The sequence below is a fragment of the Tursiops truncatus genome, chromosome 7 (assembly GCF_011762595.2).
Source record: "Tursiops truncatus isolate mTurTru1 chromosome 7, mTurTru1.mat.Y, whole genome shotgun sequence".
NCBI lineage: Eukaryota > Metazoa > Chordata > Mammalia > Artiodactyla > Delphinidae > Tursiops > Tursiops truncatus.
The window spans coordinates 676,287-702,538 of NC_047040.1; the positions used below are offsets into that span (position 1 = coordinate 676,287).

The window sequence follows — 26,252 nt, forward strand, 5'->3', positions numbered from 1 at the left end:
GCCAGGTCGGCTGGCAGCGCTGCCCAGTCCCCGCGTCCTCGCTGGTCCCCATGCTTGTATGCTCTGGGCCACCGAGATAGGAGTTCCGCCGAAAGCCCCGCCTGTGACGGGGGATCTGTCTCCCCTTGTAGCTCTGCCAGCTGTTGCTTTGGGTATTTCTATTTGCGTTACTAGGTGTTGCATATTTATTGTGTCTTCCTGATGAACTGGCCCGTGGTCATTATAAAAGGTCCCCATTTCTGGCTGCTCTCCTACTCAAAAGTTTAATCTGAATGATCTGAATACAGCCACTCCAGCTTCTCCTGATTCGTGTTTGCCTTTTTAGTCTTTTTGTTTCTAAATGTTCAATTTCCTCATGTTTTTTCAGAATTTATCTTTGAAATTAATATACAGTAAAATGACTTGTGTTTGAGGGACACGCCTAAGAATTTTATCACATGTATAGCTGTGTGTATATGGATACAGGACAGGATACGGGACGTTCCGTCATCCCAAAGACCTCTTTGTTTTCTCTCTGCAGGGTCACAGACCCCCTCCGTCCTGAACCCCTAGAGCTACTGATCTGTTCATCACTGCAGTTTTGTCCTTTCAAGGATGCCAGAGAAGTGGAAGCAAACAACCTGTACTCTTCTGAGACTGGCTTCTTTCACTCAGCGTCATGCCTCCAGGACTGTCTCAGGTGTTATAAGCATCAGTAATTAGTCCTTTTTATGACCGAGTTGTGTCCCACGTCGACAGGTACCACAGTTCATGTGTCCGTTCACCCTGGGAAGGACGTTTGGGTTCCCGGTTTCTGGTGGCTATAGACATGCTACAGGCATTCCTGTACAGAGTTCTGTGTGACATAAGTTTTCATTTGTTTAGGGTTAATACCTAGGAGTGCGATTGCTGGGTCATATTGTAAGTGTATGTTTAACTTTATAAAAAATACTATCAAACTATTTCAGAGTGGCCAAACTGTTCGGCATTCCCACAAAAAATAGGTGAGAGTTCCCGTTGTTCTGTACCCTCACCAGGTCAGTGTCTTTTGTTTTAGCGATTATCATAGGCTTGCAGTGGCATCTCATTGTGGCTTTAATTTGCGTTTCACCAATAGTTAATGACAACAGTTTTGTTCATCTGTTTATTTGCCTTCTGTGTATCCTTTTTGGTTAAGCGTCCGAGTCTTTTTTTTTTTTACTTATTTATTTATTTAGGCTGCCCCGGGTCTTAGTTGAGGCATGCAGGATCTTTAGTTGTGGCATGTGGACTTCTTAGCTGCGGCATGCATGTGGGATCTAGTTCCCTGACCAGGGATCGAACCCGGGCCCCCTGCATTGGGAGCGCTGAGTCCTAACCACTGCACAACCTGGGAAGTCCCTCTCCCAGTCTTTAGCTTGTCTTTTCATTCTCTTAACCATGTCTTTCACAGAGGAAGAGTTTTCAGTTTTGATGAAGTCCAATTTATCTATTTTTTTTGATAGAGCATGCCTTTGCGGTCTTGTCTTAGCACTCTTTGCTTAACTGTGAGTCACAAAGATTTTTCTATCTAAAAATCTTTAGTTTTCTTCTAAAAACGTTATAGTTTTCTGTTTTCGGTTCAGGTCTATGATTCATTTTGAGTTAATCTTTGTATAAGAGGTGTTTAGGTTGAAGCAGCGCTGCCCAGTCCCTGCGTCCTTGCTGGTCCCCATGCTTTTATGCATCCTTTTTCTGCTGAATCTCTCTTATACCTTTTCAAAAAATAATACCCATGTTTGTGTGGGTCTGTTTCTGGATCCTCTTTCCTGTTCTGTTGATTGGTGTGTCTGTCCCTTTGCCAATACCACATAATCTTGATCACTGTAGGTTTATAATAAGTCTTAATACCGGGTAGTGTGATTCCTTAAAATGTATTCTTCTTTTTCGAAATTGTTTTGGCTATCTTAATTCCTTTGCCTTTCCATATAAATTATAGAATCAGCTTGTGTGCAGCTACCAAAAACCCTGCTGAGATTTTGATTGGAATCATGTTAGATCTACAGGTCGGTCTGGGGAGAGCTGACATATTCGCTATGTTAAGTCTTCTAATCCATGAACATAGTGTCTCTCTATGTACTGAGAGCTTCTTTGATTTCTTTCATCAGCATTTTGTAGTTTTCAGTATTTAAATCCTGAAAGTGCTTTATTACATTTATACCTAAGTCCTTCAGTAAATGGTATCATTTTTAATTTTTTTATCCATCATTTTATGGTTTAAAAATTAACTGTAAATGTAATACATATGAACGATTGCAAAAAAAATCTCAAGGAAAATAGAATCAATACTCCCCGGGGAGAATGGGGGCACTCATTCTGCCACAGCCTTTCCAATTCCCGATTCCATCAACTATCAAAATTCTTACCAATCTAATGGGCAAAACCTGAAATTAGATTTTTATTTAATTTGTAGTTTCTTGATTAGTGAGACTGAGCTTCTTTTCACTTGTTTATGGTGTTTGTTTCTCTCTGTGTGACTTTCCTGCTTACATTCTTTGCCATTGTTTCCGCTGAGTTGTTTGTCTTTTGCTTATCAGATTACACACGCCCAACTTGAGGGAGCCCAGGAGCTCAGAAAGAACATGATGGGGCTGCCGCCCCAGACCCCCTCCACGCCCTCCGCAGCACATCTCGTCCTCTGGCATGAAATCTGGGCTGAGTGGCCCCACTCTGCTACTTACTTCCTGTGACCGCACGCCTGTCTGGGGTCACGTGGCTGCAGGACAGAGAAAGGGAAAACCAGCAGGAGTTTGCCCACACTTGTGAAGCCCAGAATTCCCCCGGCTGGAGCAGAAGGCTCCGCCCACTGCTGCCTCTGTGGGTCCTGCTTCTCCGTCAGCGCTGATGCCGATTTCTGGTTTCGGGGTTGCTCTGAGACCAGGCGGCGGGGTCGGGGGAACACCAGAGGAAAATGATGACGACTCGCCCCTGTGCTTCTCCCCACCCCGCCCGCTGCTATGTCAGAGTCCTCAGAGCCGTCAGAGTCCTCCGAGCCGCTCCCAGCACTCAGTCCAGGACTGGTCGCTGCACTCAGTGTGAGACCCATCCCGTTACTTTAAAATGATCTGTGTCTTCCTATTGGCAGCAGGTTTCTTGTAGAAAGTATATGGTTGGGTCTTGCTTTTCAATTCGATTTGACAATCTCTGTCTTTTGTGTTTTTAACCATTTTTACATTTAAATGTAATTGCCAATATGACTGGATTAAACCCATCACCTTGCTATTGTTTCTTATTTGTCCCACTTCTTCCTTGTTCCTTTTTCGTCTTTTTTTTTTTTTTTTCCCTGGGTGAACAAAACATTTGTTTATGTGAAATCGTAAGGTGAGAAAGCATATGTAAAATTTCATAAATGCCACTAAAAAGTTATTTAAACTTTAACTACTAGGCTTCATTTATTCTTAAAGATATAAAGTTGTGTTTTCATTTTGAGTTAGAAAAATATATTCCTTTTTCTTCTCAATGACTGTAGATTTTTCAAAGTTTCCTGCACACTTTTATTTTTATTTATTAACTAGAGGTAGCTAGTAATATAACTCATTTGCTCAGTTAACATTACATATTTATTTAAGGATTAAATCCTCTGAATCCTGAATTCCTTTCCACTGCTAAAATCTGGTAGTTTGTAATTGTACCTTTGAATATTCAGTGGTAGTTACAGCCAGCGTTCTTTATCTTCATTTTTCTTCTTTTCATACCTTCTGTATTGAGTATTTTTAGGATTCCATTTCATCTCCGTGATCGGTTTATTGGCTATAACTCATTATTATTATTTTTTTACTTGCTGCTCTAGGGTTTACAATGTATACCTTTAACTTACCACAGTCGACCTTCAAACAGTATTATACCACTTCGTATATAATGTCAGGACCTTACGATATTATACTTCCATTTCTCCCTTTCCATCCCTTATGCCAGAAGTTGATAAGCAAAGGCTCAAAGACCAAATCTTGCCTGCCACCCATTTAAAACAATAAAGTATCGCTGGAACATGGCCACGCCCACTCACTTACGCACAGTCTGTGGCTCACTGCTTTTGCCTTACGTTGGTAGAGCTGAATAGCTGTGACCACATGGCTCACAACGCCAAAAAAAATATTACTATCTGGCCCTTTAAACGCTTGCACAGGCTGCTTTAAGCTATTGGTGTCATACATTTTATTTCTCTGTATATTGTAAACCCCAAATATGTTGCTATTTCTTTGTTTTAAAAATATCTTTAAAAAGATTAACAAGTAAGAAGAAAAGTCTTTTCTTTTTACCCATATATTTACCATTTCTAGAACTCCTCATTCCTTTGTGTAGATCCAGATTTTCATCAGGGACCATTTTTCTTCTGTCGAAAAGACATTTCTTGTAATGCATATATGCTGGTGGTGAATTCTCTGTTTTTGCTGTCTGAAAAATCTTAATTTCACCTGAATTTCTGGAAGAGTTTTGCTGGGTGTATAGCACGAGGTTGACAGCTTATTTCTTCCATGCTTTAGGGGTGTCGTCCCAGTGTCTTCCGACCTGCGTTGTCTCTGATGAGGCTGTTGTCATTCTTGTTTCTCTGTGCAGTCTGCCTTTTCTCTCTGGCTACTTTTAAGGTTTTCTCTGTCACTGGTTTTCAGCAATTTGACTATGATGTGGCTTCGTGTTTTTCTTGGAGGTTTGGTTTTCATTTTCATCAGACTTAGAAAGTGTTTGGCTGTTGTTTCTTCACATACTTTCTCTGCACCCCTTCAGCCCCCTCCCTCATTTCCGGCACTCCAAGTACACACCTGCCAGACTGCATGGTGTCTGTGCACAGGCCCCTGAGGAGGTGCTGTCCTTTCATCTTATTGTCTCTGGGCTGCATGTTGAATTGCTTCCTTTTCTCTCTTCAAGGTCATTGATCTTTCCTTCTGTGATGTCTTAACCTGCTGTTAACACCATCCAGTGTATTTTTAAAATTCAGATATTACAGTTTTCATCTCTAGAAGCTTCTTTTTTTCTATCTCCTACTTCTCATTATGTCTTTTTCCCTCAACAGTCTTGAACACATGGTGCGTGTTCATGATGGACAACTGGACATTTGTACTTGCTGGTTCTGTCGCCTCTGGCCCCTGTTTCTACTGGTCTATTTGGCTCCTGGCTGGGTCGTGTGCTCTCACTCCTTTGTGCGCCTGTAGTGACTTCTGGTCGGGTATCTTGGGGTTCTGGCCTCCGTTATTATTCCTTTGAGGGGTGGAGGAGTTTATGCCGGCAGAGAGTGAAATTACTTGGGCTCAGTTTGATCCTTTCGAACTTTCCTTTAAGATTTCTTGGGGCAGGTCAGATTAGCCGTTAGCTTAGCATTTACTTATCCCCACTACTAAGGTGATACCACTGGGGACTCTACTCAGCATTGGCCCTGGCTACGAAGAGCTCACTCCACTCCAGCTGGTGGGGAGGCGGGTCTGAGTTCCAGGAATTGTCTGACTCATCACTCCCAGTGGTTCTTCCCCAGCCCAATAGATTTCACCCGACCCACACTCAAGGGGTCCCCCTGCAGATCTCCAGAGCCAATCTCGTGCTCTCTCCCCTTCCCCGCTTCCCCTCTCGGTAGCTCTGTCCTTGCTGGTATTATTCCCCCAAATTCCAGCCACTGAATTTGAATCTCTGTCTCCTTGACCCAGAGACTCAGAGGAACTGCTGGAGTCTGGATTCCTCCCCGGCCCCACCCCGGCATGGCAGCCTGGAAACGGCGCCAAGGCAGCCTTGGGGCAACTGTAGGGCTCACCCCATTTCATTCCCTTCTCTCAGGGATGACAGCCCTCTACTTTCTGCTGTCCAATGGCTGAAAACAGTTGTTTCATATATTTTGTCTGGTTTTCTCATTGTTGACAGCGAGAGGGAAGTTCCCAGGGCAGTTAATCCTTGTTGGCCACAAGCAGAAGGCTAGATACTGCTTTTTATAATCTCCAACGTTTGGCCAGCTTCCCGCTGTATGTGCAACGTGGCTAATGAGCTTGTACTGGGGTAGACAAGTCAGTTGTTTCCTATTGTTTGCTTTCGTTTGCATTATTCTTCGTACAAAACATGGTTTCTTTGCAAAGTCTTTTGCGAGCACGTCTCTGTTTTCTGACGTGAGTTTAGTTAAATACGCTGATACTTAAATCACAATCTAGGCAATCGTGTGACACATCGCGATGATTTCAGGCAGCAGGTAAGGCTGCCACCCTCTCGCCCTCTGCACCGTGAAGCCTCGCCATCGCCTCAGGACACAGCCCGCCCTGCGTGTGGCCATCCGACCAAAGACCAACGGAGGGCACAGCGTCCATCCGCGTCTTACTCACGGGTAGAACCTAGTTTCCTTCTTAGGTTTTGAGACCCGAAGCAAATCGAGTTGAGTTTGTCTCGAGCGCCCCCCCACTGGGGAGATGCAAGCACCGCTGTTGCGGGAGGTAAGGCGATGTCAGGTGCTAACGCCCCGAACTTACTGCGTGGGTCTTCTAACTGACCTACCGAGTCCTAACAGGCACTTAGAACAGTACGCAATGGAACAGGAGCTAGCAGCCTCCATCACTTGTAGGAGAGACCAGCTTTCTTTCCGACGCCCACGGCTTGTTCCCTAGCAAGGCGAGGGGTCTGGGGTAGGAAGGAGGGACGTTAAACAGCCAAGAATCTATCTCCTGAGTCGGGAGAGGGGCCTCGGGAGGGCGCTCCTCCACACCTGCATTTTCCGGATGGAGCCCAGGCCCAGAGAGGGGAAGACATTCGCTCAGCCTTACCCAGCACGTGGACAGCAGAGCTCAGACCAGACCCCCCCACCCCCGAGAGGGAAAGGGGGCAGCTGACTGCTGTCACCGGTGGGGGGCTTCGGGCACGTGGCCGTTACCTGTCTCGCAGCGAGGTCCCTCGAAGGGCTCTGAACAAAGGCAGGTGAAGTTCCCCACCAGGTCAACACACGACCCTCCGTTCAGGCAGGGGTCAGAGCCGCACTCGTCCACATCTGGGGGCGGCAGAGGTGGGTGCTCGGCTCTGTGCCAGCCCTTGAGCACCTGGCCCCCCGCGCCCCTGCTCCCACCCGAGGGCACACTCGCCCATCTCGCAGGCCGCGCCCATGTAGCCGGCTGCGCACACGCACACCGCGGAGCCGCCCTCCGCCTGGCACCGGCCGCCGTTCCCGCACTCTTTGGCGTCGCAGGGAGGCTACAAGCACAAGGGTGGAAGGCCGTGGGACCCCAGCGGGCGGCCCCACCGCCGACATCGCGGGCTGCAGCACGCGCGGCTCTGGCCGGCTCTGGAGGGCATCGGGCCCTGGGGGACCAGGGCACTGAAGGCTTGTCTGAATGGGGTTTATTTCAGCAGACCTGGGGAGGAGGGAGGGTGTGCCTGTGCCTGGCGGGGGACATGGGGGTGAATGGGACCCAGCTCCCACCCTCCTGGGCAGTGCCCCTGCTAAGATGACTGTGACAGAGCTGTCATCACAGGACAGGGCTCTGGGGCTGAGAGATTCCTCCCAGCTGGGCTGGGGGCACGGCCTGTGACGGAGCCCTGAGGGGGCGCAGGAGGGGCCTGAGTGGTCCGGGCTGAGGGTCCAGGGTGGGCGAGGTGACGCTTCTTGCTGCAAGGACAGCCCTGCAAAGGCCTCGGCCCCCAGTCAGCTGGAGGTGAGCAGGCGGGACCCGCCTTTGTTGGCGCTCTGGCCTGCCCCTCACCCAGGATGCTGGCCTCACCTGGTGGCTGCTGGCAGCAGGTGGGGGACACTGCCTTCCCCCAGCTGTGTCGCCTGTCCTGCTGACAGCTCATTCCAGAAAGGACTCAATACAGGAACCAGACGGGATCCCCAGAGCGGGCGGCCCAGCCTGGAGTCAGGGTGGGGGCAGTGGGAGGAAGGGGGCCTGAACCCGGGGGGTGTGGCGGTGCTCTGGTGGCTGACGGCACACGGTGACCCCGTCTCTGGGACCCCGACTCCACCAGAGGGCAGGGCTGGGCACGGGTGGGGGAGGGGCGCCTCGGGCCGGGCGGTACCCATGTCCCTGCTGGGCTCTGCCCAGCATCCCTGCTGTCATGGGCTCTGGGGGCCGAGGTGGGTCCTGAGACCAGAGAGCCTCATGGGGGACTGGGGGCTGGTACCCGTGGGTGTTGCCGTGGTGGCCATGAGGAGGCCAAGGCTCAGGGCTCCTGGCTCTGGCCCCAAGCCCTCCCAGGGTCCCACCCGGCCCGGACACGTGTATACACGCCAGAGTTAAGGACTTTAAAACACTCCCTGTGGCCGTAAGTCTCCATTAGAAATGGTTTTTCTAGACTGAGACATCGGTGCGGCGGTTACTCGTACACGCTCGAGTTAACCAGGTGTTACATGTTTTTCTAAACGACAGTTACACATCAGGAAGCGTGTGCACGGGACAGCGTGTCTGGCTGCGCCGGGTGGGGAGCAAGGGTCATCGTGCTTTGATTTTAAGGGGCTCCGTCTGTTGGGCTCCCCTAGTGGCTTCCCACAGTGGCACGGGGGTGGGAGTGGGGCGTCCACCTTCCTTTACCAGGTGGGTGAAGGGCCCAGGGTGAGGGGCCCCAAAGAGGTGCTGCATGAAGGGCAGAGAGTGGAGGCCTGATCAGAAAGCACTGCCCCGAAGAGGCGCGCTCAGAAGTGGGGCGGCAGACGGGCGTGTGGGCTGCAGTTTGGAAGCAACAAGGGGGTCTTCAGAAAGACCCCAACCCACATCTAGGCCGTAAGACCCCCGGGATGGAGAGAAACAGCCTGCACTCCTGCCAGGAGCAGCTGGGGTTCAGGGGTTCAGGGGTGCAGGCCTACAGTGAGACGCGTCCGGAACCAGGCCCTGCCCTGTCCCAAGGCCTCACCCTTGGCTGTGTGCTGTGGTCAGCGCTCCTGTCACGCCCACGGGGCGGGGCCTCTCCTCTGGAGTCTGGGCTCCTGCGCCCCCTGCCCCCGGGCCTCCCTGGGGCCGGGCCCCCTGCGGCACGCTGACCTGATGCCCCCACCAGGCTAGCCACCACTCCCTGGTCGGGCAGGACCATCCCCGCGGCCCTGCAGCCCCTGGCTCCTCTCACCTGTCTCACAGGTGGGTCCCCCGAAGCCGGCCGGGCACTGGCAGATGAAACTGTTGACGCCGTGCGTGCAGGTCCCGCCGTTCTGACACGGGTGGGAAGCACACTCGTTCACATCTGGAAAACGGGGCAGCCGGGGACTCAGTGGAGGCGCCGCTGGGGAAGACCTGCCGTGGCCCGGGGCGGCGCGGCTGCAGAGCCCGCCCACGTGCTCGCCATCACGGAGCCGCTGTGTCTGGCTCCGCCGGCGGTGCCTCCCGGACGCCACCCACACCACGGGGTCAGAGGTCCGCGGCCTCGGGCTCTTGGGGCCGTTGGCTGTGCTGCTGGTTCCTCCAGGTGGGCGGAGTCCCAGCAGAAACTCACCCAGGTGGCACCTCCTCCCCGTGAAGCCCGAGAGGCAGGAGCAGGTGTAGGAGGGGTTGCCCGTGACGCAGTCGTCGATGCACTTGCCGCCGTTGAGGCAGGGGCGCAGGGTCAGGCACACGGAGGCTGCGGACACAGGGAGGGCAGGGCCGTCAGCCTGGCCCGGGGGCCCTTCTCGGGGGAGGCGCTGCGAGGTCCGCTGCTGCTGGGTCTCCGTTATCCTGAGGACAGGCCTCCCGCAGGACTCAGCTCATGGGGCCCACCCTCCGCAGAAACAAGGCCACCAAAACCCGCCATTAATGAGCACACCTGGGCAGGTGCGGGGGCATCCCAGGGCTTCAGACCGCCTGTTACTAGGAGGGCCCCGGGAAGAGCTGGCTGGTGTCCAGGAGGGAGGGAGAGAGGGGCACTCCCGGAAGGGCCCTCGGGCCTCGAGGACCACCAAGGCTGTGGGTGCCTTTGAGGACCGTCCCTGCCCCCACCGGTCCACTCACCGAGCCACACCGGCACTCAGGCCGCGTAGTTCGGCTGCCCTGCAGCGGGTGGCGGCTGACTGCCTGAGCCCGTGTCAGGACCAGCCCTTCTCATAAGGTAGACTGACAGGTGTGGGCGCCCCGCCTCTCAGGTGTGAACCCACCCTCCCTCCCCGGTGCCTCCAGACTGAGGCGCACGAGCTCCATCTCCTGGGCTTGCAGCGTGGGGCGGGGACACGAGGGGGCCGGTCTCCCTGCAACCCCACGGGACTGTGCCCCTCAGGGCCTCCATGCGCGAGAGCTTTGAGGGCCAAGCAGGGCCTCCTCCGTCTGCTCCCCGCAGAGGCCTGGGGCGGGAGAGAAGCACCGCCACATGGGAACGGCGTCCCCGGGGGACTGACTGGACCCTCCTCTGAGGACCCCAGTCTGCAGCCTCACAGCCGGCAGCCTCTGTGGGGAGCGTGGACCTACCCACACCTGCACGCACACCTGCACGCACACCTGCACCCATACTCTACCCCTCAACCACAGCCCAAGCCCCTGGCCGCTGGCAAGCGCCAGACCTCTGTGCTGCCCGCGCTAAGGTGCGGTGACGGAGTAGCGTCCCCGTGCCCCGAACCACCGCGGCTCCGAGCCCGGGCGGGTGTTGCCACTCTGGGGGAGGGGGTGCAATCAGCGGCCCCTGGGCTCCTGGCCCTGTGGGCCGCCCCCTCGTTCACACTGGTGAGTGGGTGGGCTCAGGCTCCCCAGGCCTCTCTCCCCAGGGCCCATATCCAGTCCTCGGGGCGGTACACACCTGCCCTCCCCGCCCCCCCGCCCCTCCCCCCGGGGTGTGCGCCTGCTCCCCTGGCAGGTCTGGGTGGGCTTCCTTGCGCTGGGTTCATCCCTGGGATGGTGTTCAGGAGAAGCAGCCCCTCTTGGTGGCCTTGGTCCCCATGGGGGTGGGAGGCGATCTCCGGGGGAGGTCCCAGCACTGGCCTCACTGGCTCCAGGTTTGGCAGGGGGAGTGGCACGGCTGAACCCGTCACTTGACACCCTCCCCCCTCCGTTTATAAGCAGGGGTTTCAGGAGGGTCTGTGACCCAGAGCCACACAGCAGGAGAGCCGGGAGCACATCCTTCTGTGGCCAGTCCCGCTGTTTCCACAGGACTCACGCTCGCCCCCGGGGTGGACCCTGCTCCCGTCTGCTCTGTGTTCTGTGCCTGAAGGACCCCGGGCATCAGAGAGCTCCCTCCTGTCAGGTAGATGTCCAGGTTGTCACACAAGCACCAAGTCCCACCAAGAAGCAAGGCAGCAAAGTGGGTGGGAAGAGGGCCTGCCTCCCAGGTGGTCCTGAGGACGCGGGAGGCCACGCAGGGATGTCCAGGATTCCCTGGGTGGGGATGTGACCCCAGCTCCCCCCCTTTACACCCCTTCACACTTCAAACCGTGGTCTCCAGCAAACCCCTTCCCCTCTGCAGAGGCAGGAAGGCCTCCCAGGGGGAGACTGGGGCTCAGGGGTGAGCCCGGGGGAGAGGAGCCGAGGTGGGCGGGGCCGTGCGTCCCCAAGAGGCCCGGGGCTCCCCCTCCCCGCCCCCCGCCATCCCGCCTCCCTAGTCCATGCCCCTCCGCCACCCCAGCCACTCTCTCTGTCCTCTTACTTGTATGGCCGCAGCCCCCCACGCGCACCTGGGCATCATCGATTCTGAACGCCCAGCGCCCGGGCACGCCCACGTTGGTGGTGGTCTCCACCTCCGCCATGTCCGCTGTGCGTGAGCCGGGGATGCTGAAATAGCGCCGCCCATCACCCGCATTGAAGCCGGCCTGCGGGCGGGTGGGAGAGAGGGGGGCAGGTGCGGGCTGGGTCCGCAGGTCTCCCTAACGTTCCTGAGACCCACCTCCCGCGGGGCGGCCTCGTGAGCTGCGGAGTGCTGAAGACTCAGGGGCATCCTCACCGGCCCGCCCCCCACCCCGTGCGGTCCCCGCCTCCCAGCCACGCCCCACCCTAACCAGCAGCTCCTCCAGCTGCTGACCTGGTTGGGCCCTGGCAGCCCTCCCCCCACCCCTTCCCGCCCACTCCTGGGCTCCTGGGCCTCCCCTAGGACCCAGGGCCAGTGTGACCTCAGGAGAAAGCAGAGAGCCTGGAGCGGGGGGAGGGGCACTCCCAGGCCCTGGGGGCTCGCACTTGACCACCCTCCGCACCTGGGATTTTCTGCTGGCCACTGTCCCTCAGGCCACGGGCCAGGCCACCCCAGGCCACAGCGCACACAGAACTCTGTCCCAGCTGCAGCTGGCCCTGTAGGGCCGGCCGTGTGGGTCAGGACAAAGGTGCTTTGGCCGGAGAGTGTTTCTGTGGTTCTGGGCCGGGAGAGGCCTCTGCACAGCACTGGGTGGAGCGGGGCGCGGGGGGCGTCCACCTGCCTCATCAGCTCGTGACAGTCCCAGCCATGGGGAGCAGGGGCCCCTACCTGGGCCGCGATGCCCCCCAGACCAGCGGCGTCGCCCCCGCTGCTGGCGTGCGTGCCCGTGGTCCACGTGATGGACTCGTAGTTGAAGATGGTGAAGGAGAGCTTGCCATCGGTGATGAGCACGGTCTGGAACGTGTTGACCTGCCAAGGAGGGGCCTGAGCGGGGCCTGTGCCCCCGTCTCCACCCAAAGACCCCGCCCTGCCCACATTGCTGTCGCCCACTGGTCCCTCCTCTGTTTCCCCAGCGAGATGGTCAGCCACAGGGAGGCCCCGATGACCTCGGCCTCCATCCTCCGCTGTGTCCCCAACGCCTGCCCTCCCCAGTATTATCTGACGCCTGGTGAGCGAGTGAAGCCCACTGAGGGGCTGTGGAGGCCACGGACGCCAGGGGCAGACAGTTTCCTCTGTGGGTCTGGGGGCACAGAGGGTTCATGACTACCTGGCCAAATCCACAAAATCATCTCATGTGAGATGAACAGAAAAGTAAAAGGAGAAAAAGGGGAAAGATAAAAAGGGGAAAGAAGGAAAGGCAGTTTTCAATCGCTAAGTTTTTTGGTTTTCATGGAAAATCCTCCATGAAAATATTGGTGGACAGTGTACACATAAGAGGTGCTATTTCAGAATGGGCAAAGGGTGAGATTGTTTAAGAAATGATCGTGGGACAAATAGGAAGCTCTGAAAAACAATTAAATTGGAGCTTTATATCTCTTACGAAAATAAATCCCGAACCGAGTAAGGTTGTAAATGAGGCTGTCGTTGGCCTAGAGGAAAGCGTAGGCGAATATGTAGAACGTCTAGGGAAGGGCTTTTAAGCCTGACATTTGTTAAAACTGCAGAAACCACAAAGGAGGTTTATACATTTGACTACAAGAACTTCCGGATATAAAAAAGCGTCACGAGATCAAGCTGAAGGGCAACGAGTGAAGGGAAAAGTGTGTTTATAACACGCACGGCAGAGAGACTGGTGATGTCTTTAATTCAAGTAGAACTTCCACGGATCGATAAGAAAAAGGACAGAAAGATTACAGACAAATTGGCAAAGGGTGTGAACAGAAACATCACGATGGAATACAACTGGCCAAGATTCCCCGTTACTAGAAATCAGAGATGCGTAAAGCTGAAAAAACCAGGGCCATTCCTTTCGCGCCTGTGGAGCGGTGCGTTCGGCCGGGGTGCAGGGCTACAGGCGCTTCTGAATGTGGCTTATGCAACTACGAGTGGGCAGTTTTGAGGGGCAATCAGACTTGCGCAGGCAGCAATCTCCCTTCTAGCAACTCATGCCGGGATGATTTCACAAACCACTGGGGGCGATGCGGCGCCCCTCGGGGCACCCCGTGACGGAGGCAGCAGGCCCACCAGAGCACAAGTGCCGCCACGCTGGGCTGGCACGCAGGCATCGCGCATGGGGGCGTCCACGGTGAAAGACGACAGCAGGGGAACCGAGCAGTCTCCTGCAGGAAGGCACGCTCAGGAGCTGGGACTCAGGACGAGGAGGGCGTGAGGGCTGGAAGGCCCGAGCAGTGGGACGGTGTGAGGAGGGCCGGACCGCGGCTGGTCAGCAAGGCCAGCGGAGGGGCTTCGCGAGCTATGAGGCCCAGACGTTTGAGGAGGATGAGGACATGCCCGAAGCTTAACCATCACTTTCTGTTGATCGACCTGCCCTGCAGGTGCCCCCAGGGGAGGGCTTCCCCATCTCCCAGTTCCCAGCCTGGTTTCCACCCCAAACTCAGAATCCCGGTTCCCCGTCTCACAAGGTAATCATTTTGGAACTGACATCTCCGGGTTTGAAAAGAGGAGAACGTTAAGGTTTCCTCTGTCTGCTCAGGAGGGGCCCTGGGCGCCTCCTTCCTCCCAGGCGGAGAAGTAACAGGTAAAATGACTCTGCAGAGGTGAAATTATAACATAAAAAATGATGCAGAAGAACATATAAGAATGAGGAAAGTGCCCACAATACTGTTGAGTGAAAGAAACACTCACAAAACAGCACGTTCCAGGTGGTTCTATTTATTTTTTAACGTGTGGGTCGATTCACAATAGGACACGTTGAACAGGAGTTGCCTCCTGCTGGTGGGGCTGGAGATTCTTTTTCTCTACTTTTTGTTAAAAAGACATTTTTCTTACAAATTGGCGATAAGAAAAAACAAACAAGACATACAAAATGTTAGTGGGCTATGTGTGAACAAAAGCTCAGGCGTGAAATTTCTTTGTAGTAATGTTTACAGAAAAAGCCCATCTTTCCTGATTTGCTCTCATACTCCTGCTACAGCCCCAGCAGTGACGGTTACTCTCGCAGGGTACCTGCCAACCAGCTGGCTTCTCTTTGGCCTCTTGGGGGCTGCAGGGTTCATCACCACCTGCACGTCCCTCCCCGCCCCGTCCCCACCTGAGCCGCCGCGGCCGGGGACTCCGGGCTCCGCTCAGCACATCTAGGACCGAGCCCGTCTGCCACCTGTGCCCACCCCTCCCGCCCTGTGCCTGCGATGGGAGACCGGGCACCGCCCTCGGGGCTTCCCTCTCCTCCTCAGCCCAGTGTGGTCACATCCATCCTAACTGCTGTGCTGAGCCCTCCAGTCCCTCCAGCTCCAAACCTCCCCCACGTGGCCGAGCCAGGCCCCCAGGCTTGCACAGCATCAGGGAGAGCCCACGTCCTGCTGGCGTGGCGTCCCTGTTACGTGGTCGCTGGTGTCCCCCCTGTTAGAGTGCGCCCCGCGGGAGAGTCATGTCCTGTGCTCTCTGTCTGGGGCCGCCTCCCCAGAGCCCAGAACACTGCCTGCCCCAGACGTGCCCCTAAAGGAATGTGTATTGAATGTGTGGGCACGCCGTCCTGAAAGGCCGCCCGCTCCCCAGTGCTTTTCTCTGGAGAGCCGCCCTCTGTCCCACGCGGTTGTGGCCCGGCACCCCTCGCGGGCCTGGCCGCAGGAGGTGCCGCTCACGCATCTGCTGCCGGAAGCGCTATGCCGCCCTCACTGGGGATCCGCCCGCCACACGGACCACGCTGGCTACAGTGGTCAGTTATTCTGGACTGGGCGCTGTGGCCGTTTGGCGTCATCAAGGAATAATGTATTAAACGCAATAAACTTCCCATTTAACCCTTTGAGTACTGAACCGTTCCAAACGGAAACCTTCTATCACAGACCGTCTGCGTCCCCCGAGGGAGTGAAGGACGGTGTTGGGGCACCTGGCGTTTCCCTGGACGTGGGTGGTTTCCAGGAGGCCCAGGCTCCATCCTCCCTCCAGCCTGGCCCTGTGACCGTGGGCGAGTGGCTTCCCCCCTGAGCCCAGCTGTCCCCTCTGGGCACGAAGCCCAGAGATTGCGTCTGGCCCACTCAGCAAGCAGGGGGCCCTGGAGGGAGACCCTGGGCCCCAGATGGATGTCCTCCCTTCCCCAGGACAGAACACTCACGGGGGAAGAGGAGCTGCCTCCGAAGAAGGTGACGCGGTACCAGGTGGCTATGAACACCCAGGTGGCGGAGAAGCCTGGGAGCTCGGGGAAGTAGCGCCTGACATCATCTGTGGCCCTGCGCAGCGTGGCTGCGTCGGTGGCCTCCCGGTAGTACACGTCGCCTGCACGCCGGTTGTCCACGTCCGCCCAGAAGGCCGCCACCACGCAGCGGTCCTTGGCGATGGGGAAGGCCACTGGGGTGAACTGAGAAACCTCCTTCAGGAAGGAGACGATCCCGTTGTTGTTCACCTGTCGGGGCAGAAAGCCAGAGAGGGGCCAGATGGGGGCCTCCCCAGCCTCACCCCCTGGGCACCCTCTGAGGCTGAGCCAGCCTTGGGCAGGGTATTTTCAGGATGGCCTGACAGTTGTCCCTGATTTGGGATCCCTGGGCCTGCTCCAACCCCTCCTGGACAGGCCGTGGCTCAGGGCACAGGCTCTGACCTGTTTGCTGTACACGGTGCCCTGCACAGTGCCTGGCCCGGGGCTGCCAGCGTGGGGTGGGGATCCCCCAGTGTGGGCCCTGGCTTTGGGCGGTAGGGGGCTCAGACCTGCCCAGTGGCCCCAGCTCCTTGGTCCGACTCCCATCAGGGGCCGCAGGAGGGCAGGGCAGTCCCAGCCTCTGAGCCAGGTCTGGAAGGGTGAGGAGGAGGCGTGCTTGCCGAGCAGGGGTGGGGATGGGCGAGGACCACCGTGGACAGGGGAGGCCGGGAGGGCCTCGAGGGCCAGGTGGGGCACCTGTGCTCAGGACCCCAGGTAGCGGAGCCCCAGAAGGCCCCTGAGCACAGGAGGTGGAGCGGCATCTTGTGGACAGACACAACTGGTTCTAGCGTTGACCCTGCCGCTCTCTGGCCATGCAGCCGCCAGGCGCGCCAGGCTTTGCCTCTCTGTGCTCTGGCTTTCCACCTGCAGGGTGGAGCAAACACTCATTCTGGCCTCACGGGGTGCTGGGCAGGGTGAGTGGACTAACGATCACAGAGTCGGCTCTAGACCATCACGATTTATCCTGGGAAGACTGTGGTCAGCCCGTGTTTAGAAATGACCCTTCGGGTGAGGGCAGGCTCTGTAATCTACACCAACCAGAAAGGCGGATAAATACACCTTTCTTCTTCTTTTTTTATAAGGTTATTTATCTAATTTTTGGCTGCACTGGGTCTTCGCTGCTGCGTGCGGGTTTTCTCTAGTTGCGGCGAGCAGGGGCTACTCTTTGTTGCGGTGCACGGGCTTCTCATTGCAGTTGCTTCTCTTGTTGCGGAGCACGAGCTCTAGGCATGCGGGCTTCAGTAGTTGTGACACATGGGCTTCAGTAGTTGTGGCTCACGGGCTCTAGAGTGCAGGCTCAGTAGTTGTGGCGCAAGGGCTTAGTTGCTCCGCGGCATGTGGGATCTTCCCGGACCAGGGCTCAAACCCGTGCCCCCTACATTGGCAGGTGGATTCTTAACCACTGCACTACCAGGGAAGCCCAATAGGCCTCTCAAAGGCACCAAAGAGTGAACAAGGGAGCATATTTCAATTCCAAATCTTGGACAAGAAGAGACCGGAGGTGAGCCCAGTACTCAAAGCTCCTTTCCCCCTGAGTGAGTGCATCTGCAGACGTAAAGCAACAGCTGTACGACAGACCTATAATTTTTGTAGCCTCATGGAGGGAAAGAGATAAATGCCAAAACTCGGGGCTACTCAAGGTGAGGAACCTGATAACCCCCACATTAAGCTGGGACCTCTAAGGCCTGCCTCATAATCAGGGTGAACCCAAAGTAAGTGGTCCTTATGCAGATGTACACGCCACCTTCCCTTCACCTGGGCCATCCAGGCACTTTGAGCCTGGAACTTAGATTAAGGTGGAACCCCTAGGTTCCAGGCAGGAGTAAAGAAAAACCCTCCCTGGAGCAAGATGTATCATCTTCGGCCTCAAGTTATTCCTGTAAACATTTGTTCAAATACAAATTCCAGGACACAGTCAAAGATGACCAGGTACACAAGGAAGTGAGACACTGCTGACAGGAATAAGCAGAAATAAGAGAAACATCAGATATTGGAACGATCAGACACAGACTATAAAATAACTAAGTTTACTATGTTCAAAGAAATAAAATGCAAGCTTTAAAATTTCATCAAGAGAATACCCAAAATAATCTTGAAAAAGAAGAACAACATTGGAGGACTTATACTTTCTGATTTCACATCTTATCCCAAAGCTACAGTAATCAAAACAGTGTGGCACTGGCACAAAGACAGACAGATAGATCAATGGAATAGAACAGAGAGCCCAGAAAGAAACCCTTGCGTGTATGGTCAGATGATTTTTAACCAGGGTGCTAAGACCATTCAATGGAGAAAGGACAGTCTTTTCAACAAATGGTGTTGGGAAAACTGGATATCCACATGTGAAAGAATAAAGTCAGACCCTTACCTAACACCATTTACAAAAATTAACTGAAATGGATCAAGGGCCTAAATATAAGAGCTAAAAACTCAAAACTCACAGGAAAACATAGGGCAAAAGCTTCACAACACTGGCTTTGGCAATGACACCAAAGGCACAGGCAACGGAAGAAAATATAGACAAACTGGAGTTCATCCAAATGAAAACCTTTTGTGCATCAAAAGACACCTTCAGCAGAGTAAAAAGGTCATCCACACATGGGAGAAAATATTTGCAAATCATATATTTAATAAGGGATTAATAGCCAGAATATATAGTAAACTCCTACAATTCAACAACAACAAAAAGCCAAACAACCTGATTAAAAAAATGGGAAAAGGGCTTGAATAAACGTTTTTCCAAAGAAGACATACAAATGACCGAGCCAATGAAAATATACTCAATGCCACTGATCATTAGAAATGCAAATCAAAGCCACAGTGAGCCACCATGTTACACCCATCAGGATGGCTACTATTTTTTTTAAAAAGCCAGAAAATTACAAGCATTGGTGAGGATGTAGCAAAACTGGAACCCATGTGCACTGTTGATGGGAATGTAAAATGGTGCAGCCACCGTGGAAAACAGTAGGCAGGCAGTTTCTCAAAAAAACTACAAATAGAATTACCACATGATCCAGTAATTCTACTGCTGGGTATGTATCTGTACTAGTCTGATAGAGCTGCCATAACAAAATGCCACAGACTGAGTGGCTTAAACAGCAGAAATGTATTTACCCACAGTCCTGGAGGCTGGAAGTCCTCAAGGAGCCACTAGGGTTGCTTTCTAGTGAGGCCTCTCTTCCTGGTGTGCAGATGGCTGCCTTCTTGCTCTGTCCTCACAGGGCCTTTCCTCTGTGTGCACACGAGGAAGGAGAGAGCTTTCTGGTGTCTCTTCATCTTCTTATTGGATTAGGGTCCCACCCCTGTGACCTCATTTAACCTCAATTACCTCCCTAAAGAGCCTATCTCCAAATACAATCACATTTGGGGTTAGGACTTCAGCATATAAATTTTGAGGGGACACAATTTAATCCACAACAATACCAAAAAGAATTAAATGCAGGGTCTTGAAAAGATATTTGTATACCCATGTTCATAGCAGCATTATTCACAACAGCTGAAAGGCGGAAATAACCAAAGTTCCATCAAGGCAGGAATGAATAAGCAAAATAGGATATATGTACATAATGGAATATTATTAAAAAAGGAAGGGAATTCTGACACAGGCTACAACATGGACGAACCTTGAAGATGTTATGCAAAGTGAAACAGCCAGTCACAAAGGGACACATGCTGTGTGATTTCACTTATATGAGGTACCTGGAGTAGTCAAAAATTATAAAGACAGAAAGTAGAATGGTGGTTGCCAAGGGGAAGGGGAATGGGCAAAGTAGTGTTTAATGGATATAGACTTTCAGTTTTGCAAGATGAAAAGAGTTCTGGAGATGTATGGTGGTGATGGCTACACAACATAAATGTCCTTTATGACACTGAATTTACACGTAAACATGGTTAAGATGGTCAATTTTATATTATGTATATTTTCACAATACAAAATTTTATTAAAAAATCATCAGGGGGGCTTCCCTGGTGGCGCAGTGGTTGAGAGTCTGCCTGCCGATGCCGGGGACATCGGTTCGTGCCCTGGTCTGGGAGGATCCCACATGCCGCAGAACAGCTAAACCCGTGAGCCATGGCCGCTGGGCCTGCGTGTCTGGAGCCTGTGCTCCGCAATGGGAGAGGCCACAGCAGGGAGAGGCCCGCGTACCACAAAAAAAAAAAAAAAAAAAAAATTCATCAGGATTGGAAATTATTTTTTAAAACCCATTTAAAAGAACTAAGTAGAAATTCTAGCACTAAAACCAAATAACAGAAATTAAGAGAATTTCTGTTTAAATTAGACATTTAAGAGCAGGTCTGATGGAACTAAAGAAAGAGTGAGTTAACTGGAACTAGAAGACAGCTCAGAAGGAAAGATCTACAATTTAGAACAGAGACAAAAAGGTGGAAAATGAAGAAAAGATCAGGACTATGGGAAGCAGTAAGACGGCCAAATGTATGACATGGGGCAACAGAAGGCAAAGAGATACAAATGCAATAGTTGGGAAATTTCCAGAACTGATGAAAGACATCAGATTGTATATTCAATAATCCCAGTGATTCCCTACCTGGAAAAAACAAAAACAAAGCTATAGAAAATAAACACTGGAAATGCAGAAAGTCAATGACAAGGAGACAATCTTAAAGGGAGAAAACAGATACATTACCATTAAAGGCATTACAGGTAAACTGACTGCTGACTTCTCATAAGCAACAATGGGAGCCAGAAAAACAGTGGAATTATATATTCAATGTGCTGACAGATACATAAACTGCCAACATAAAGTTTTATACTGAGATAGACTATCCATTACTGCTGAAGGCCAAATAGAGAAAATCCATACAAATAGTAAATAAATAACTAAATAAATAAATAGCAGACCCCTATTAAAGAAATTCTAATGGGACTGGGACTGGTGTGGTCTTATAGCTGACCCACACTAAAAGAAATTCAGTAAAAGGGAATTTAAAGTCAGAGATGCAAAAAGGAAAAAAGAACAAAGAAGTTGTTATGAGGCCACCATCACCCTGATACCAAAACCAGACAAAGGCACTACATAAAAAGAAAATTACAGACCAACATCACTGGTGAATATAGATGCAAAAATCCTCAACAAAATACTAGCAAACACAATCCAACAATACATTAAAAGGATCATACACCATGATCAAGTGGGATTTATCCCAGAGATGCAAGGATTCTTCAATATATGCAAATCAATCAATGTGAAACACCATATTAGCAAATTGAAGGATAAAAACAATATGATCATCTCAATAGAGGCATAAAAAGCTTTTGACAAAATTCAACACCCATTTATGATAAAAACTCTCCAGAAAGTGGGCATAGAGGGAACCTACTTCAACATAATAAAGGCCATATACGACAAACCCACAGCAAACATCATTCTCAATGGTGAAAAACTGAAAGCATTTCCTCTAAGATCAGGAACAAGACAAGGATGTCCACTCTCACCACTATTATTCAACATAGTTTTGGAAGTCCTAGCCACGGCAATCAGAGAAGAAAAAGAAATAAAAGGAATACAAATCAGAAAAGAAGTAAAACTGCCACTGTTTGCAGATGACATGATACTATACATAGAGAATCCTAAAGATGCTACCAGAAAACTACTAGAGCTAATCAATGAATTTGGTAAAGTTGCAGGATATGAAATTAATGCACAGAAATCTCTTGCTTTCCTATATACTAATGATGAAAAATCTGAAAGAGAAATTAAGGAAACACTCTCATTTACCACTGCAACAAAAAGAATAAAATACCTAGGAATAAACCTACCTAGGGAAACAAAAGACCTGTATGCAGAAAACTGTAAGACACTGATGAAAGAAATTAAAGATGATACCAACAGATGGAGAGATATACCATGTTCTTGGATTGGAAGAATCAATATTGTGAAAATGACCAAAGCAATCTACAGATTCAATGCAATCCCTGTGAAATTACCAATGGCATTTTTTACGAAACTAGAACAAATCATCTTAAAATTTGTATGGAGACACAAAAGACCCTGAATAGCCAAAGCAGTCTTGAGGGAAAAAAACGGACCTGAAGGGATCAGACTCCCTGACTTCAGACTATACTACAAAGCTACAGTAATCAAGACAATATGGTACTGGCACAAAAACAGAAATATAGATCAATGGAACAGGATAGAAAGCCCAGAGATAAACCCACGCACCTATGGTTAACTAATCTATGACAAAGGAGGCGAGGATATACAATGGAGAAAAGACAGTCTCTTCGATAAGTGATGCTGGGAAAACTGGACAGCTACATGTAAAAGAATGAAATTAGAACACTCCCTAACACTATACACAAAAATAAACTCAAAATGGATTAGACACCTAAATGTAAGACCAGGCACTATAAAACTCTTAGAGGAAAACATAGGAAGAACACTCTTTGACATAAATCACAGCAAGATATTTTTTGATCCACCTCATAGAGTAATGGAAATAAAAACAAAAATAAACAAATGGGACCTAATGAAACTTCAAAGCTTTTGCACAGCAAAGGAAACCATAAACAAGACGAAAAGACAACTCTCAGAATGGGAGAAAATATTTGCAAATGAATCATTGGCCAAAGGATTAATCTCCAAAATATACAAACAGCTCATACAGCTCAATATTAAAAAAACAAACAGCGCAGGGCTTCCCTGGTGGCGCAGTGGTTGAGAGTCCGCCTGCCGATGCAGGGGACGCGGGTTCATGCCCCGGTCCGGGAAGATCCCACATGCCGCGGAGCAGCTAGGCCCGTGAGCCATGGCTGCTGAGCCTGCGCATCTGGAGCCTGTGCTCCGCAATGGGAGAGGCCACAACAGTGAGAGGCCCACGTACCGCAAAAAAAAAAAACAAACAAAAAAAACAGCCCAATCCAAAAATGGGCAGAAGGCCTAAATAGACATTTCTCCAAAGAAGACATACAGATGGCCAAGAGGCACATGAAAAGCTGCTCAACATCACTAATCATTAGAGAAATGCAAATCAAAACTACAGTGAGGTATCACCTCACGCCAGTCAGAATGGGCATCATCAGAAAATCTACAAACAACAAATGCTGGAGAGGGCATGGAGAAAAGGGAACCCTCTTGCACTGTTGGTGGGAATGTAAATTGATACAGCCACTATGGAGAACAGTATGGAGGTTCCTTAAAAAACTAAAAATAGAACTACCATATGACCCAGCAATCCCATTACTGGGCATATACCCAGAGGAAACCATAATTCAAAAAGACACATGCACCCCAATGTTCATTGCAGCTCTATTTACAATAGCCAGGTCATGGAAGCAACCTAAATGCCCATCGACAGACGAATGGATAAAGAAGATGTGGTCCATATATACAATGGAATATTACTCAGCCATAAAAAGGAATGAAATTGGGTCATTTGTAGAGACATGGATGCATCTAGAGACTGTCATACAGAGTGAAGTAAGTCAGAAAGAGAAAAACAAATACCGTATGTTAAGGCATATATGTGGAACCTAGAAAATGGTACAGATGGTCCAGTTTTCAGGGCAGAAATTGAGACACAGATGTAGAGAACAAATGTATGGACACCAAGGGGGTAAGCGGTGGGGCGTGGTGGTGGTGGTGTGATGAAGTGGGAGATTGGGATTGACATGTATACACTGATGGGTATAAAATGGATGACTAATAAGAAAATAAATAAATAAACATTTTTTTAAAAAAGGAAAAAAGGACAAAGAAGTTGTTACGGGCTGAATGTTTGTGCGCCCTCCCCTCAATTCATACGTTGAAACCTACTCCTCAGTGTGATGGTATTTGGAAGTGGAGCCTTTGGGAGGTGATTAGCTCATGAGGGTGGAGCCCTCATGAATGAGTTTAGTGACCCTAAAAATGAGACTGCAGGGTGCTCCCTTGCTTCTTCTGACATGAGAGAACGCAGCGAGAAGATGGCCGTCTATGAATCAGGGAGTGGTTCTTTACCATATACTCTAGATCTGCTGACCCCTTGATCTTGGACTTCCCAGGCTTCAGAACTGTGAGAAACAAACACCTTTTTTTTGTTGTTGCTGTTAAACCACCTGGTCTATAGCATTTCTGTTACAGCAACCCAAGCAGACTAAAGCAGAAGGTTTGAGAATAAATCTACGTGAACATTGACCACATGAATAGCGCTTTGTGGAGCTGTGCTTAAGAACAGAGAACTAAAATCCATGACAATAATAGCCTGCAAGTGGGGAGCGTCTAAATCATGTTAATGTGATTCAAGGTCACTGTATTTTCCAAGAGAAGGACAATGGCATTAATAAACTTATTAGTGAACATCGATAATTAAAAGCACATATCGTACTGTCTAGGATAATCACTGAAAGAACAGAAATAGTGTAGATAGTCCTAACTGATGGGGGGATAAGATGGGATGATTACAATATTTGACATAAAAGATGGCAAGAAAGGAGAAAAAAAGGAAATATAAAGCAGTGGAACAAACAGCACAAGAAGATAGACTGAAACAGAAGTACATCAATAATTCATTAAATGGATATGATGTTCCAGTTAAAATATATACTATAAATTAATCAATAAATAAAACGTTAAAATACTATATATAATACCATTCAAATGCTAAGCAAAGGAAACCCAGTACAGTTATATTGTTTTCAGGGAAACTAGACCATAAGGTAGTAAGTATTGTTAGAGATAAATAGGGTTGCTTCATAATAATAAAGAAAGATATAACAATTTTGTATTTTTATATACCTAATAAGAAAGGCTCAACATATATAGGTGAAAAACTGACAAAAGAAAATAGGTCAATTCGTGCGATGAACTGGGAGATTGGGATTGACATATATACACTAATATGTATAAAATGGATAACTAATAACCTGCTGCATAAAAATAAATACAATAAAATTCAAAAAAAAAGAAAATAGGTCAATTCATAATCATGGTGGGACATTTCAACACATCTTTGCTAGTAAAATATACACTAGGCAGACAAAAATAAGCTGTCAGAATATGGAAAATTTGAACAATGTAAATAATAATTGACCTAATATATAACACAAATATAACACTAAAATTTACCATATACTGACCACATAGCAAGTGTCCACAAATTTCAAATGACTGCAAAAAGTATAGAGTTTGTTCTCTGGCCACAGTGCAATTACACTGAAAACCATAACCCCCAAAAGGTAGAAAATTCCTATGTATATGGAAATTAAGAAATATAAATAACTTTGGACAGAAAGATAACAACAGTGTTATTTATCAGCAATATGTGAAGGTATGGTGAAAGCAGAACTTAGAAGCAAATTTATGGCCACATTTTGCCACCACATTACTAGAGGTCTATTTATAGCAGTTCCTTTTACCCAAGAAAAAATTACAAGGCAGAATAAAAGGTAGGAGACACAGTTTGAAGAGACACAGCAAATATCAGAAGCAGACATGACGGGAGGCCGGAATTATCAGACTGGGAATTTAAAACAACTCTGAGTAATATGCTAAGAGATCTAATGATAAAGTAGACGGCATGCAAGAACAGATGGGCAATGTAATCAGAGAGATGGAAACCCTATGAAACAACAAAAAGAAATGCTAGATATAAAAAGCACTGTAAAAGAAGTAAAGAAAGACTCTGATGGGCTTATTAGTAGACTGGCCACAGCTGAGGAAAGAATCTCTGACCTTGAGGATATTTCAACAGAAACCTTCAAAACTGAAAAGCAAAGAGAATAAAGACTGAAAGAAAAAGAAACACAGAATAAATTATCCAAGGACTGCTGGACAACTATAAAAGGAGAAACATACATGTAGTGAGAATTCCAGAAGGAGAAGAAAGAGAGAAAGGGAGAGAAGAAATATTTGAAACAGTAATAACTGAGAATTTCCTCAAATTAATATTAGACCACAAACCACAGATCTAGGAAGCTCAGAGAATACCAAGAAGGAGAGGTGCTCAAATCCCCTAGGCATATCATTTTCAAATCATGGAAAAATCAAAGATAAAGAAAAAATCTTGAAAGAAGCCAGAGGGAAAAAACACCTTACCTATAGAGGAGCAAAGATAAGAATTATACCCGACTATTCCTCAGAAACAGTGCAAGCAAGAAGAGAGTGGAATGAAATATTTAAGATGTTGAGAGAAAAAACCCACCAACCTAGAATTCTGTACCCTGCAAAATTATCCTCAGTGAAGATAATCCTTAGTGAAGGAGAAATAAAGGCTTTCTCAGACAAACAAAAATTGAGGAAATTTCTTGCCAGTAGACACGCTTTTCAAGGTATGTTAAAAGAAGTTCTTTAGAGAGAAGGAAAATGATATAGATGAGAAATCTGGATCTTCATTAAGAAAGGAAGAGCATAAAAGAAGGAATAAAGTAACAAAGGTAAAATAAAACTTTTATTTTTCTTATTCCTAACTGATCTAACAGATAACAGTTTGTCCAAAATAATAATACCAACAATGTTTTCAATCATATTATATATGC

At 49.8% G+C, this 26,252-nt stretch overlaps 1 protein-coding gene across 23 annotated transcripts in view; it reads right to left on the reverse strand.

The window, feature by feature from the left end:
- The window catches only part of SNED1 (sushi, nidogen and EGF like domains 1), a 90,412-nt gene that overhangs the window by 40,990 nt on the left and 23,170 nt on the right, over positions 1-26,252 (reverse strand). For 17 of the 23 annotated variants that reach the window (XR_012332882.1, XR_012332881.1, XR_012332880.1 and 14 more), the window contains exons 2-7: positions 15,698-15,985; positions 12,295-12,435; positions 11,488-11,650; positions 9,376-9,501; positions 9,013-9,126; positions 6,836-6,949 (exon numbers count right to left, since the gene is read on the reverse strand). Coding sequence is in view for 18 of the 23 variants with exons in the window: in XM_073807004.1 (XP_073663105.1) it covers positions 6,836-6,949; positions 9,013-9,126; positions 9,376-9,501; positions 11,488-11,650; positions 12,295-12,435; positions 15,698-15,985 (946 nt within the window). In the remaining 5 variants the exon portion in view is untranslated. Of the gene's footprint in view, positions 1-6,835; positions 6,950-7,040; positions 7,148-9,005; positions 9,127-9,375; positions 9,502-11,487; positions 11,651-12,028; positions 12,250-12,294; positions 12,436-15,697; positions 15,986-26,252 lie in introns of those variants that run through there. The other 6 variants (XM_073807009.1, XM_073807012.1, XM_073807007.1 and 3 more) reach the window with 4 other exon arrangements.